Below are 14,096 nucleotides of genomic sequence, written 5' to 3' on the forward strand. Positions count from 1 at the left end.
TGCCAGTGCCCGTGGCGCTGCACACAAAGTATACAACATCATCGACAATGTAAGACTTCTCCCCCTCTAATGCACACCTTTTGATAGTCATGATGACCTATTAATAACAAAACTGCCCCTTAATTTCCCCCTTGACACTTGTCAGTTTGCATCATGTGAAGGCAGCGTTCTGCCGAGGCACGGCGGCTCTCAGCTTTGAGCTGAAAACCTCCGGAATCCCTTTTTTCCTAATAGGACGACCTGCTGTTTGACTAGAGGGATTACAGGTTGTTTGGTCTATAAGCAACTGTACTAGAATTGTAACTGCTTGGATTCACATATCTCTACTAATATGTATAAACATTTTATAAACATGAAGTTAAACATTCGGCTTTTCACATATACCAAGTAAGTCTCATAAAGATTAAAATAGTTTTGGTCAAGTTTACAACACTTCATTCATGTGTGTCAGCAAACACATCACAGATAGACCTTGAAATAATTGTCCAAATGACTGTAAACATGACCTTTGACATAAGGACTTGTATGGTCGTTCCTGGCAACAGTGCTTATTGTAGCATGGGGCTGTGTTTAGTTTAAATAGGCCTGTTTCACCCAGACAACACACTCTAAATACACCATGGGGCCCTTAGTCATCAAGCAGAGGGTTATATCAAACACAAACACGTACATACAGCCCGCTACACAAGTGTGTGAGTGTGTGTGCGTGTGTAGGTGTGCATACATGTGTGTGTTTGCAAAGAATAGCAGGGAGGAAAAGTGAAACACAGTGAGTTCAGTAAACAAACGTAATCTGCTCACATTGTCCTGGCTAGGCAACACTCTTCCTTCTATTGTTTCTTAATGTTTATGAAAGAGAGAGCAAAGCCCTCTGATGTGAAACTTGACAGAGGATTAAGAAATGATGGAGAGAGAGAGAGCAGGTTATAGTAAGAAAAAGAGAGAGAAAGAGGGAAAGGATAAGATAGCAAGAGCGAACAAGGAAAATAAGGATATAGATAAACAGAGGGCAAGAGGGAGAGTGAGAAAGGTGGTAGTTTTCCTGTTGAAACCAGTTGAATACTACTATTATTCTTGAATATCATAATAAATAAACTGTTGGAGAGAAAGTGAGAGAAAGTGAGCGAGAAAGAGACCCCTGGATAAGAGTGGATAATAGTCCCCTTAAAGCTTGAACTAGGAAAGCAGGGATGTCAGGCTCCCGTAATGATACAGCGCTGCCTGCTGCTTTCCAGACGCCGAGCATCGACAGCTACTCAGAGAGCGGCCTGAGGCCTGACTCCATCAGAGGGGACATTGAGTTCAGGAACATCCACTTCAACTACCCATCTAGGAGCGACGTCAAGGTGAGGTCGCCCGACACCAGCTCACGTTCATAAGACCTTGCCCACTTCAAGAAATCCCTGCTCCATTTCAAAGCGCTGTGCTTTGACCGCTGTCCCCCTGTAGGTGTTGAACAACCTGTCTCTGAGCGTGAAGACGGGCCAGACCATTGCCCTGGTGGGCAGCAGCGGCTGTGGCAAGAGCACCACCATCCAGCTGCTGCAGAGGTTTTACGACCCCCAGGAGGGCTCGGTAAGGCTGGTCCAGCCGCACACAACTCCTCACCTCCTGTCTTAACCCCCCCCCCCCCCCCCCACAGACACACACACACACACACACACACTGTCACACTGGTGCAGGGGCACACAGACGGACCCCTTCTTCCCTTATCTCTTAAATCCCCCTCCCCTAGGTGCACATCGACGGGCATGATGTGCGCTCCCTCAACGTGCGCTTCCTGAGGGAAAAGATCGGCGTGGTGAGCCAGGAGCCCATCCTCTTCGCCACCACCATCACAGAGAATATCCGGTACGGCTGGCCCGAGGTCACCCAGCAAGAAATCGAGCGCGCCACCAAGGAGGCCAACGCCTACGACTTCATCATGTCCCTCCCCGACGTACGTCACCGTCGTGTTATGGTGCTGTGGTGTTGTGTTGTTGTGTTGTTGTGTTGTTGTGTTGTTGCTTCCCGGAGGACGGGCGGATGTTATTGAAACATGCTTTTCGTCCCAGCAAATCGTTGACAAATCAGGGCATATTTTCTGTGATTGGCTGAGCAAATCCAGCTCGCCTGTACATGCCGCACTTCTCAATGGCGGACCTATGTAGGGAGGGAGCAGAGTCAGAATCAGAATCAGAATCACCTTTATTACATCTTATTGTACAGTACACAAGGCTAAAAATCTTAGGCTTGGTTCCTCAACATTCTCATCAGCAGAGAGGGAGTTTCAAAAATCTTGCTCTCCTCCGCTCTTTTCTGCTCTCTTTCTAATCTTATCTACAGCAACATTAAGTCACTTTTGGATGAAAGTATCTTTACTTGACTTTTACAGTTCAATGCTATCTAGTTTTAAAGTCATTTGATCACATTATAGTCAAGGATTAAGCAAATGAAACAAGAAAGAAACCCATGTTTCTGATTTGTTATGGAGCAGAAGTTCGAGACCCTGGTGGGGGACCGCGGGACGCAGATGAGCGGGGGGCAGAAGCAGAGGATCGCCATCGCTCGAGCCCTCGTCCGCAACCCCAAGATACTGCTGCTGGACGAGGCCACCTCCGCCCTCGATGCTGAGAGCGAGACTATTGTGCAGGAGGCCCTCGACAAGGCATGGGAATACACATACACACACACACACACACCCACACACACACACATACACACACACTCACACACACACACACACGCACGCACGCACAAGCAGAAATACACACACACACATACACACACACTCACACACACACGCAAGCACGCACAAGCACACGCCGGATACACACACACAAATCAACCAGCGTATTATTGGTTCTATCTTCAGGTCCGACAGGGCCGCACAACGCTGGTCGTAGCCCATCGCCTCTCCACGATCAGAAACGCAGACGTCATCGCCGGTTTCCGCAATGGAGAAATAGTGGAGATGGGAACGCACAGTGAACTGATGAAAAAACAGGGAGTGTACCACACCCTGGTCACAACGCAGGTAACACACACACACACACACACACATACACAAGGATGGATGAGGATGTGAATTTGGGCAAGAGTTTTCTGTCATGAGGAAAAGGTCAGCCTATGCGTGCGATCCTCAGACCTTCAAGGCTGCTGACGAGGGTGGCGAGAAGGAGGAGGTGCAGACCATGGACCACAAGAGCCCCTCCATCATGTCCGTCTCAGAATCCTCCTTGCATCAGAGGAAGTCCACCAAGGCGACCTCCTTCATCGGCTCAGAGGGAGAGAAGGAAGTGGTGGAGAAGAACCAGAAGAAGAAGGAGAAGACCGAAGAGGTGAGATGGACGGAAGGAACACAGATGGACAAAGGACAAAAAGGAATTGTTTGTTTGTTTTGCTTCAATGAAACGCTCACTTGCTCAATGGCTTATTAAATTCAGTTGATAGAATTCTATCTTCCCCTCAAGCCCTCTCATGTGTGTCTGTCAGGAGGATGAGGACGTTCCCCCCGTGTCCTTCCTCAAGGTGCTGCGGCTCAACCTCCCCGAGTGGCCCTACATTGTGGTGGGCCTGATCTGTGCCACCATCAACGGAGCCATACAACCCCTCTTCGCAATCCTCTTCTCCAAGATCGTCGCTGTGCGTTCACTCTCTCATCCATGGCTCTCTGTTCAGCACTCACAGCACTGAGCGCGACCTAAACACCTCTTTTTGATTCTTCAGGTGTTCTCAGAGCCCAACAAAGACGTGGTCAGGGAGAAGTCGGCCTTATTCTCCATCCTGTTCGCAGTGATCGGTGTCGTTAGCTTTTTCACTTTGTTCCTCCAGGTAACATGTCGGCTCACGCCCATCACCCTCGCAACAGTCTTATCTGTTTGTTATCTCTGTATCTGAACACAGAGTTTGACACATAAACCCACATGCAAAAATACATACAGTAAATACACATGTTTCCAGTGAGGGGCTGTTAAAGAGAGCACCTCAGAGGCCACACACTATAAAAAGCTTTGTTATGTATCTGTGAACTTTGCCCCAAGGGTTATTGCTTTGGAAAGGCAGGTGAAATTCTGACCATGAAGCTGAGACTCAGGGCCTTCACAGCCATGATGAGACAGGTGAGGACTCAAATGGGCACCTTTGAAGCCACTGTAAAGTGTAATGCTTTAAACTGTTGTTAATAATAATAAACCATCATTGTTATTTATTGTTATTTTATTATCTCTTATTATTCATGGGAATACCTTACCTTCTATCTGACTACGATTATGACTGAAAAACCCTTAATTCAGTAGCATCGGCTGCCATTCAATCATTTACCCTTCTGTAGGACCTTGGTTGGTACGATGATCCAAAGAACAGTGTGGGCTCCCTGACTACCAGATTAGCTACAGACGCAGCCCAAGTACAAGGAGTAAGTCCTGCCGAAGCACGATCAAACACCTACACTTACAAATACACACACGCACGCACGCACGCACGCACGCACGCACGCACGCACGCACGCACGCACGCACGCACGCACGCACGCACGCACACACACACACCTACAAACACTTACACACCCACCTACTAGAACACACAAACACACACACATATATACTCATATAGCCACACACACAAACGAGCCATCTACTTAAAGTTAAACTTGCATGCGTGTCTTCCTGTGTGTGTTTGTGTGTGTGTGAAGGTCTGAGGAAGTAGATAATCCGGGCCATCTACTTCCCTTTGGAGTTAATTTAACATGCCTCCTCTTTTGTGTGTTTTCAGGCCACTGGGCTGCGAATGGCCACGCTGGTCCAGAACGTGGCTAACCTGGGCACCAGTCTGATCATCTCCTTTGTGTATGGCTGGGAGATGACCCTACTCCTCCTGTCCATAGTCCCCATCATGGCGCTGGCCGGGGCTGTGCAGCTCAAGATGCTGGGTGGACACGCCACCAAAGACAAGAAGGAGCTCGAGAAGGCTGGCAAGGTCTGGGCTCTGAGCTTTACACAAACATACAGAAAAACTCATGGAAACTGTCCCGTAACAATGAGGTTTGGGTCTGCCAGATCGCTACAGAGGTCATCGAGAACATCCGTACCGTGGCGTCCCTCACAAGAGAACCCAAGTTTGAGTCCTTATACCAGGAGAACCTGCTGGTCCCTTACAAGTATGCATTATTACCTCAGGATCGATCATTGGGCTGGACGTATTTGCACAGATGCTAATTTAAACGTTTCTCTCCATAGCAACTCCAAGAAGAAGGCTCACATCTACGGCTTCACCTTCTCCTTCTCACAAGCCATGATCTACTTTGCCTACGCTGGCTGCTTCCGCTTTGGGGCCTGGCTCATCGAGGCGGGCAGGATGGACTTTGAAAGCGTACTACTGTGAGTAACAACACCTTCATCGGCCAGCATCTTTTAATTTAGCTTGCGGAGTAGATTGGTGCTTTGTGAGTTAGCAGGCTGGCTCCTTTACATTTGATTATTACACAGGTCTTCTCAATGCCGTGGAACGCTCCGTTCACTTGCATGGGCTCTTCAGAACTTCCGGCAGTGAATTATATTTGATAATTCACCGATGCTAAGTATAATTGACCGCTGTCAAGGAAAACAAAGGACTTTTTGCCTCTAATGACGTCTTTGGTATCACTCCGCAAGTAGTCCGGTAACTTGTCAACCCCAGTGTCTTCGGTTGCTAAGGGACGCCAACGACTTTGGCAGACTATTTCTCTGCTGATCAACACTACGAATGCCGGTAACAAATAAATTGTAAAAAGGCACTTTAAAAAGTAAAAACAAACAAAAAAAAAAGTAAAAAGTTACTTTTTCGTTTTGGCAAGTAGCCATGTAATAAGCGGGATAATGTATAGAATGTCGCTGGTCGAAAATAAGCCCCTTCAGGATAAAAAGCCCCTTCAGGTCCCTTCAGAACCCCTCGTCGGTGTCCTGTTGGCCCTGTCGGGCCTTACTTTCCCGATAATGACCGGGGTTCTATAGATTATCCCTTACATAATTGATGAACTATCTGCCCTCACTGATCTCTCCCCGTCCAAACCGTCCAATGAAATGTGATTGTGAACCGTATAACACATGCTCAGGAGATCCCACCAGTCAAGATCACGAGCAAGGTGGAAGGTTTACGAAAGACGGTGTTAATCATTAGCCTCCTCCAAACTATGTAAAGGTTCAGGCCTTTATTCAAGAAGAACAGAGGGACGTGTCTGGGTAATGAAAGAGATATTCATAAAACCCTACTGTATAATACAAACACAATTTAAATATCAAAAAACAAATACTCCAGTTTATTCATATTTTTTAAGTTGTATAACAGTATAAATAAAGTCCAAAGGTCAACAGATATAGAACTCCCAAGAATGAATGAAACAAAGACACATTAGCAGGATTGTAGTCATCCTCTTTGATGGAGAGTTCTCACGCACATGGCGTTGTGTCATCGCTGCTTCAGTCATGTGATAAAGCGTAAAACAGGAGACATCGTTGGGTATCAAGGCACAACATATGGTAGATATTCAAGGTTTAGAGACCTTTGTACAGCGAAAAAAATAATTTATTGGTCATATAACCATGAACACATCCAGAATGTAATCAGTAACATGGATACCTTTGGGCAGCCTAGCGTGACAGTGTTAGCCCTTATCTCCAGGTGAAAGGCCCCTGCCTCACACACCCACACGCTAACAAATGGTCACATGGACACACACACACACACGCTCCTTGCCACTCCCATGGACACACACACCAACACGCTCACACTAACTCAGATGGACACACACATGCTCACACATGCTCACATGGACACACAAAAACACACACACACACACACACACACACACACACACACACACACACACACACACACACACACACACACACACACACACACACACACACACACACACACACATGCTCACATGGACACACGGTGACACACATCAGTATAACCTTATGTAACCTGTTATGTTTCTAAAGATGTTGGCACATAAGGAGTGGATGTGGTCCTGGTCGGTCGGTTAGTCTAGCATTTAGAGGGTTGGACCCCCACCTGAAAGGCCCTGGGTCCAGCCCCAATTTGCGCAGACCATCTGTAGGCGTTGTTGATCCAAACGCTCTGAATGATTGTTTTCATTTACTATTTCTGCACATAAGTAAAATAGAATTCTGTTGTTTCTTTTTCCTCACTGATTTTGTGTGTGATTGTTTCGACCACGGTTCACCACGCTGACTTATAACATATCTACAGGGAGGCCACTCATTCAACTGGAAGGGAGCAAGATAACCTTATGTTACTGGCGGTCATGTCGTTTGACTTAAATTTAATTATACCTAACATGAATAAAACATGAACACATGAACTAAACTTGCCTGAGACATGTCAGACGTGACCTGACCTGCCTTTGTGTGAGACCGTTTTGACACCTCCCAGCTAATTTCAAGGCTGGTTTGGAGAAAACATTTTGCCTGTCAATCCATTTGCGCAGACATCGTTATCATAGCTCCACCACAGGTGCATGGAAACCCCACTTCTTAATAGTGGAGAAAGTGGGGAGGGGGGAGGGAGGAAGCAGAGAGGGTTGGGAAGGTACGTTTCTGCTCTTTTCTTTTGTCTCTCTCTCTGTGACTCTTGAACATTAGCTCCAGCAGTTGTAAAGGAAGTTCTCTACCTGTGTATTCCTCCCAGGGTGTTCTCTGCAGTGCTGTATGGGGCCATGGCTGTAGGGGAGGCCAACACTTTCACGCCAAACTACGCTAAAGCCAAGATCTCCGCCTCCCACCTCATGATGCTGATTGAGCGAGAGCCGGCCATCAACAACCTGTCGCAGGGGGGAGAGAAGCCGGTACACCACACACACAGACACACGCCTGCACGTACGCACGCACACACGCACGCACGTACGCTCACACACACACACACACACACACACACACACACACACACACACACACACACACACACACACACACACACACACACACACACACACACACAGAGACACAGACACAGACACGCACACAGACACGCACACATGCACACACACTCTCTGGACTCTCCCTCTCTCTCAAACTCTCATACACACACATACACTAACAGGCAGGATGGGGATAACATAATTGGGATATCTCAAGATGCTAATCATTCTCTCTCTCTCTCTCTCTCTCTCTCTCTCTCTCTCTCTCTCTCTCTCTCTCTCTCTCTCTCTCTCTCTCTCTCTCTCTCTCTCTTTCTTTCTCTCTCTTTCTTTCTTTCCCTCTATTGCTCTTTCTCTCCGTCTCGATCTCTCTCGGCGTCCAGGACAAGTTTGACGGCAACGTCCGCTTCCAGGACGTGCGGTTCACGTATCCCTCGCGGCCGGACCTGCCTGTCCTGCAGGGGCTGAACCTGGAGGTGTGCAAGGGGGAGACGCTGGCCCTGGTGGGCAGCAGCGGCTGTGGGAAGAGCACCACCGTCCAGCTGCTGGAGAGGTTCTATGACCCCCTGGAGGGGTCCGTGGTGAGAGGGATCGCTCTCTCTAACACTGTCTCTCCAATACTCCCTCTCTTTCTCTCTAGTACTGTCTCTCCAATACTCCCTCTCTCTTTCTCTCTAGTACTGTCTCTCCAATACTCCCTCTCTCTTTCTCTCTAGTACTGTCCATTTTGTCTTCATCTCTCGGAATTCTAAGAGTAGACCAAGAGCAGTGATGACACTGTCAACAAAATGGCTGCGCCCGTGAAGAGATTTATTTTCTTTGTATTTGTACCACGTTGGTCATTTTAATTTTAAATGCTCTTACACACTTGATTACATTACTACTTTATTCCGGTCACCAATTTATTGCATTGCACATTGCACTGCACAGTCTTGCTGTGCGTGCAATACAATGTAAAGTTGTTTGTTTTCGAGCTTAATCCGACTATGAGTAACCCGATTCGCTTTGATTTTAGTGAGACTAAGGTGTATACATGCATCTTAATAATCCAATCATAGTCGGACTTAGCCAATAATTTGATTTTCTTGAGTATCATGTAAACGCACTGACTCTCTCTCCCTCTCTCTCTCTAGTATTGTCTCTCATGTACACTCTCTCTCTCTCTCTCTCTCTCTCTCTCTCTCTCTCTCTCTTGCTCTTTCTTCTTCACTTAATCGCCATATGTTCTCTCTGTTTCTCTCACTATCTTTTACTCTTTCTCTTACTCTCTCCATAACTACGTTTTACCAATTCAATTCTAACGATCAAACAAGGACAGCAAAATCAACCCAAACTAGACATTAGTAAGTCCCCATACAATAAAGGAGATAACATTTGAACATAACAAATTACTCTTTGTTATGGTATGTTATTGTTATTTTATTACATCATCTTGTAGTAACTGAGGGCAAGTAACTTTTAAGAGTATGATTAGCCAACAACTACAGGTCAAACAGTGAGTGAGATCGCGGACAACCTATGGCGTGATGCTCTCTTAACACTGTCTCTCCAACACTCCCTCTCTCTCTCTAGTACTGTCTCTCCAATACTCCCTCTCTCTCCCTAGTACTGTCTTTCAAGTACTCCCTCACTAATATTGTCTCTCCGATACTCTCTCCTTCTCTCTAGTAGTGTCTCTCCAGTACTCACTCTCTTCCTCTCGCTCTCCCTCTAGACTCTCTCTCTCTCTCTCTCTCTCTCTCTCTCTCTCTCTCTCTCTCTAGCTCTCTTTCTAGAATTGTCTCTTCAGTACTCTCTCTCTCTCTCTCTCTCTCTCTCTCTCTCTCTCTCTCTCTCGCTCTCTCTCTCTCTCTCTCTCTCTCTCTCTCTCTCTCTCTCTCTCTCTCTCTCTCTCTCTCTCTCTCTCTCTCTCTCTCTAGTACTATCTCTTCAGTAAGTATTGTCTCTCCAGTACTCACGCACTCTCTCTCTTTCAATCTAGTACTGTCTCTCCAGTACTCTCTCTCTCTCTCTCTCTCTCTCTCTCTCTCTCTCTCTCTCTCTCTCTCTCTCTCTCTCTCTCTCTCTCTCTCTCTCTCTCTCTCTATCTCTCTCTCTCTATCTCTCTCTCTCACACTTTCTTCTTCCCTTAATCGCCATGTGTTCTCTCTGTTTCTCTCACTATCTATTACTCTTTCTCTTACTCTCTCCATAACTATTTTTTACTCTTTAATTCTATTAATAAAACAAGGACAGCAAAATCAACCATAATTAGAAACTACTAAGTCAACAAACGAAAAGAAGAACACTTGAACATAACAAATTACTCTTTGTTATGTTATGTTATTGTTTTTTTATTACGTCATCTTGTAATCTAATAAGTAACTTTAAAAAGGACCGCGGACAACCTATGACGTGATGCATGTGTGTGTGTGTCTCTTATGCTTCACCCTGCTATTGGGTGGATGTGAAGGCATCAGAATGTTTATTATCACTGGATTGTGAATGTTATCACAACATCTTGACTTCCACTGGAAACATCCCCGGCCCTGCTGTGATTTTCTTCTCCCCTTGTTGTGACTAGATGGGATGGAAGTGTTCCGTCAATGTGAACACGTTTCATTTATCTCTAACTCTAAATCAACTTCTGCTCTTAGATACTGGACAATATGGATGTAAAGATGCTCAACATCCATTGGCTGAGGTCCCAGATAGGCATCGTGTCCCAGGAGCCCGTGCTGTTCGACTGCAGCCTGGCCGAGAACATCGCCTACGGAGACAACTCCCGCACAGTCAACATAAAGGAGATACAGGCCGCCGCCGAATCAGCTAATATTCACAGCTTCATCGACGGCCTGCCACAGGTAGCGTTGATAACTCCCAGTCAGTATGGCCTGCCACTGGTAATGTAGATATCCCCCAGTCAGTATGGCCTGCCAGAGGTAATGTAGATATCTCCTAGTCAGTACGGCCTCCCACAGGTAACTTTGATAACCCCCAGTCATTAGGCCTGCCACAGATAATATTGATAACCCAAAGTCAGTACGGCCTGCCACAGGTTATGTTGATAACCCCCTGTCAGTACAGCCTCCCACAGGTAACATTGATAACCCCCCGTCAGTACGGCCCGCCATAGGTAACGTTGTGTGTGAGTCAGTGTCTGGGATAAGCAGAGAAGTCCTTTAAAGAATACACACAGGTCAGTAGAGGATGTGCTATTGTTCACCAACAGCCAGATTAATAATTCAAACAGCTTGCAAACCTGAGCAGTACAGAATTACTATTACCCTTCCTCTGTTGACTGTGCGTATCCTGAAGCTGGCCTCTTGGTTTGTTGTCCACAATGATGTGCCTCGCTGTGTGTTGAGCAGAAGTACAACACTCAGGCTGGGGACAAGGGGACCCAGCTGTCAGGCGGGCAGAAGCAGCGCATCGCCATCGCCAGAGCCATCCTGCGCAACCCCAAGGTGCTGCTGCTGGACGAGGCCACGTCGGCACTCGACACCGAGAGCGAGAAGGTGAGCGGCGCCCGCTGTGTCTCGGATCACTGAGCAAAGGACAGACAAACAAACGCAGTCAAAGTTCAAAAGTTCAACAAATGCAATTTATTTATATATATTTAAGCAATAGATCACGACAGGCTGTGGTATGTGCTCATTATACCACTGTTAAGGGGCGTTGTCCGGCCCCGACGCGCAGCGGAGGGCCGGCGACCCCCTTCACAGTGGTATAATGAGCACATACCACTGACTGAAGTGATCTATTGCTTTTATACAACGGTTACTATTATGGCAAAACGAAAGTCATAGACACACTACATTTAAAAAGAAACCAAGAAAGTCAAAGTAGCCGTTTTATTAAAGAATACAAAAAAGTAGTCCCTCCTGGCTGCCTTCAAAATGCACGACCGTCGCTATGCAACACACTTTAGCGTCCCTCCGAGAGAAGGCTCGGCTAGAGCGGTTCGCCGGCAATTTATCCTATGGAGCAGTTCACTCACCGTGTGCCTAAGCTTTCGTTTAGTCTCTCCATCGCCTTGCTCACTCCCGGAGTAACAACATTTACACCCTCTCCATCATTCAACATATTTTTAGGCTTCAGTGAACTGTGCTATTGCTTTTATACAACTATTTTTATACTTTGTATTGTAACCGTTTCTACTTCCAGGCGCGGAGTGATATGCAATCTTTCACAAAATGATTGGGCGTCATAGCAGTTATGTATACGCTCATTATACAACAGTTAGGAACCAATCAGATAGTTGGATTTAGGCCCCCCGTTGTATAAATATATATACAGTATATGTGTGTTGGTAAACAATGTCAAAAATAATGGGGATATATATATATGCATTTGAAAATATATATAAATGTATAGAAATATATATGTATATATTTACATCTATACATGTATATATATATTTATATATATATGTGTATATATGTATGTATATATGTATGTATGTATATGTATATAATAGAGAAGTAAATATATAGAAAAGTATATATATATATATATATATATATATATATATTTACTTCTCTATTGAAATAATTATGGGACAACCATGCTCTTTGCAAATGTTTCTATAGATGAGCTCCCCAAACTTTGTGGCTATGTGTCCTCTTGTGTCATGGTGTCGTTGTTCCACCAGGTGGTCCAAGAGGCCCTAGACCAGGCCAGCCAGGGAAGGACCTGCATCGTGGTGGCCCACCGCCTGTCCACCATCCAGAACGCTGACCGCATTGTGGTGTTCCAGGACGGCGTGGTGGTGGAACAGGGCACGCATCAGCAGCTGCTGGCCCAGAAGGGCTTCTACCACACACTGGTGACCAAGCAGATGGGTCACAGCCACTGAGGGCTGCACGGGCTTACCTGGGCTGAAGCCCCAGGGCCTACGACGATCAGGGGGCCTATCATGAGCTGCAGTAAATGTTTTGTTTTTCTTAGATTTTTTTAATGCTGGCTCATGATAGGCCCCCCAATCGTTGTAGGCCCAAGACAATGCGATTTTTTTTAAGGCCGTACAAAGATCAGAGGCCTATCACAAGCCAAGAAAAAAGGGGGCCACTATGGCTGAGGTCTCAAGCGGCCAATGGGCCCAGCTACCACTAGGGGGTGCCCTCCCCCTAGTGGTAGCTGGGCCCAGTGGCCACTTGAGGCCTCAGCCACAGTCGTGGCTAATAATTTACGCATCTTCATTGTAAGTTCCCCTCAGGGGGCCTACGAAACCTCTCACCCCCAGGGCCCAATTGCAGGTTAATGCAGGCCTGACTGAGGGGAGAGCAGGAGGAGGACAGAACACAGCTGCTGGATACATGCTCTCCGCAGTGTATTTAATAAGGCATATCAGTCTGGTTCCCTGGACCATCTCGGGGGATAGATACTTATGGGTGCCTTGCCAATGTCAGTTAATAGGGAAGGTAAAATTTAATACCAGTTCATATCTCTCATCAGCACTCAAGATCATACATAGGCGCTATACTGATTGCAGTCGTACATATGGCCTTAGGCCGGTGCAGAAGATAATCACAGCCGATAATCTTATTTTTTTATACAACAGTTCTACGTCAGTTTTTGTATTGAATCCTTTATTTGTCTCCGCCAACACAAATAGCTCCACACTTGGACTGTTGCCAAATAACTTATATATATTTTCCTGCATACTGTGTAACTGAGTGTGGGTCTACATGTTATCATGTGCTTTCCAGTTTATTTCCATTTATTGTGAAACCTATGAAATAACAGCCCGTTGACATCCCTTGGGTGGCCTGTGTAATTGTGTTCAGTTAAAGTTCTGATCAGAAATGATGCTACTCGAAAATTAAAAAGGGCACATTATGAAAACAACACTTTTCCACCACTTCTTTCAGCTGCCCACCCCCTCTTCTCCAGCAAAAAATAATTACAGAAAACGGCCAATAAAACGCTTGAGTTGGCGCTTTTTAAAGAGAAAACTTACATTTTTTTAGTACATGGTATAAAGATAATTATGAGCCTTTGATTGATATCCAGGAATTATTTGCCGAGACACATTCCTTCTCCCAACTTGTATTGGAGTGAACGAGGATATCTACTTCTGGGCCCCTTGAATTGAGGGACCCGTCCACAGCCCTCTAAAACGACTGCAATACCAAGCTTGGCCGCTGAGCACTGGTTGATTGCGGAAGTATGCACTGTTCCTGGGGGCTCATGGGGCTTGGTGCTGCCTAGCGTT

At 46.2% G+C, this 14,096-nt stretch overlaps 1 protein-coding gene across 1 annotated transcript in view; it reads left to right on the plus strand.

Annotated features, from left to right (window-relative positions):
• abcb4 (ATP-binding cassette, sub-family B (MDR/TAP), member 4) overlaps positions 1 to 13,729 on the plus strand; it is a 19,173-nt gene extending 5,444 nt beyond the window's left edge. The window contains exons 10-28 of the mRNA XM_030370931.1: positions 1 to 49; positions 1,236 to 1,346; positions 1,450 to 1,575; positions 1,736 to 1,939; positions 2,477 to 2,647; positions 2,855 to 3,016; positions 3,126 to 3,320; positions 3,475 to 3,624; positions 3,709 to 3,813; positions 4,023 to 4,100; positions 4,313 to 4,396; positions 4,753 to 4,956; positions 5,037 to 5,137; positions 5,217 to 5,357; positions 7,672 to 7,828; positions 8,284 to 8,481; positions 10,537 to 10,743; positions 11,251 to 11,397; positions 12,534 to 13,729. The exon at positions 1 to 49 is cut by the window's left edge and continues 65 nt beyond it. Coding sequence (XP_030226791.1) covers positions 1 to 49; positions 1,236 to 1,346; positions 1,450 to 1,575; positions 1,736 to 1,939; positions 2,477 to 2,647; positions 2,855 to 3,016; positions 3,126 to 3,320; positions 3,475 to 3,624; positions 3,709 to 3,813; positions 4,023 to 4,100; positions 4,313 to 4,396; positions 4,753 to 4,956; positions 5,037 to 5,137; positions 5,217 to 5,357; positions 7,672 to 7,828; positions 8,284 to 8,481; positions 10,537 to 10,743; positions 11,251 to 11,397; positions 12,534 to 12,737 — 2,794 coding nt within the window. The 3' untranslated portion in view covers positions 12,738 to 13,729. The remainder of the gene's footprint in view (positions 50 to 1,235; positions 1,347 to 1,449; positions 1,576 to 1,735; positions 1,940 to 2,476; positions 2,648 to 2,854; positions 3,017 to 3,125; positions 3,321 to 3,474; positions 3,625 to 3,708; positions 3,814 to 4,022; positions 4,101 to 4,312; positions 4,397 to 4,752; positions 4,957 to 5,036; positions 5,138 to 5,216; positions 5,358 to 7,671; positions 7,829 to 8,283; positions 8,482 to 10,536; positions 10,744 to 11,250; positions 11,398 to 12,533) is intronic.
• Positions 13,730 to 14,096: the final 367 nt, after the last annotated feature.

This window comes from Gadus morhua, chromosome 11 (assembly GCF_902167405.1).
Source record: "Gadus morhua chromosome 11, gadMor3.0, whole genome shotgun sequence".
Taxonomy (NCBI): domain Eukaryota; kingdom Metazoa; phylum Chordata; class Actinopteri; order Gadiformes; family Gadidae; genus Gadus; species Gadus morhua.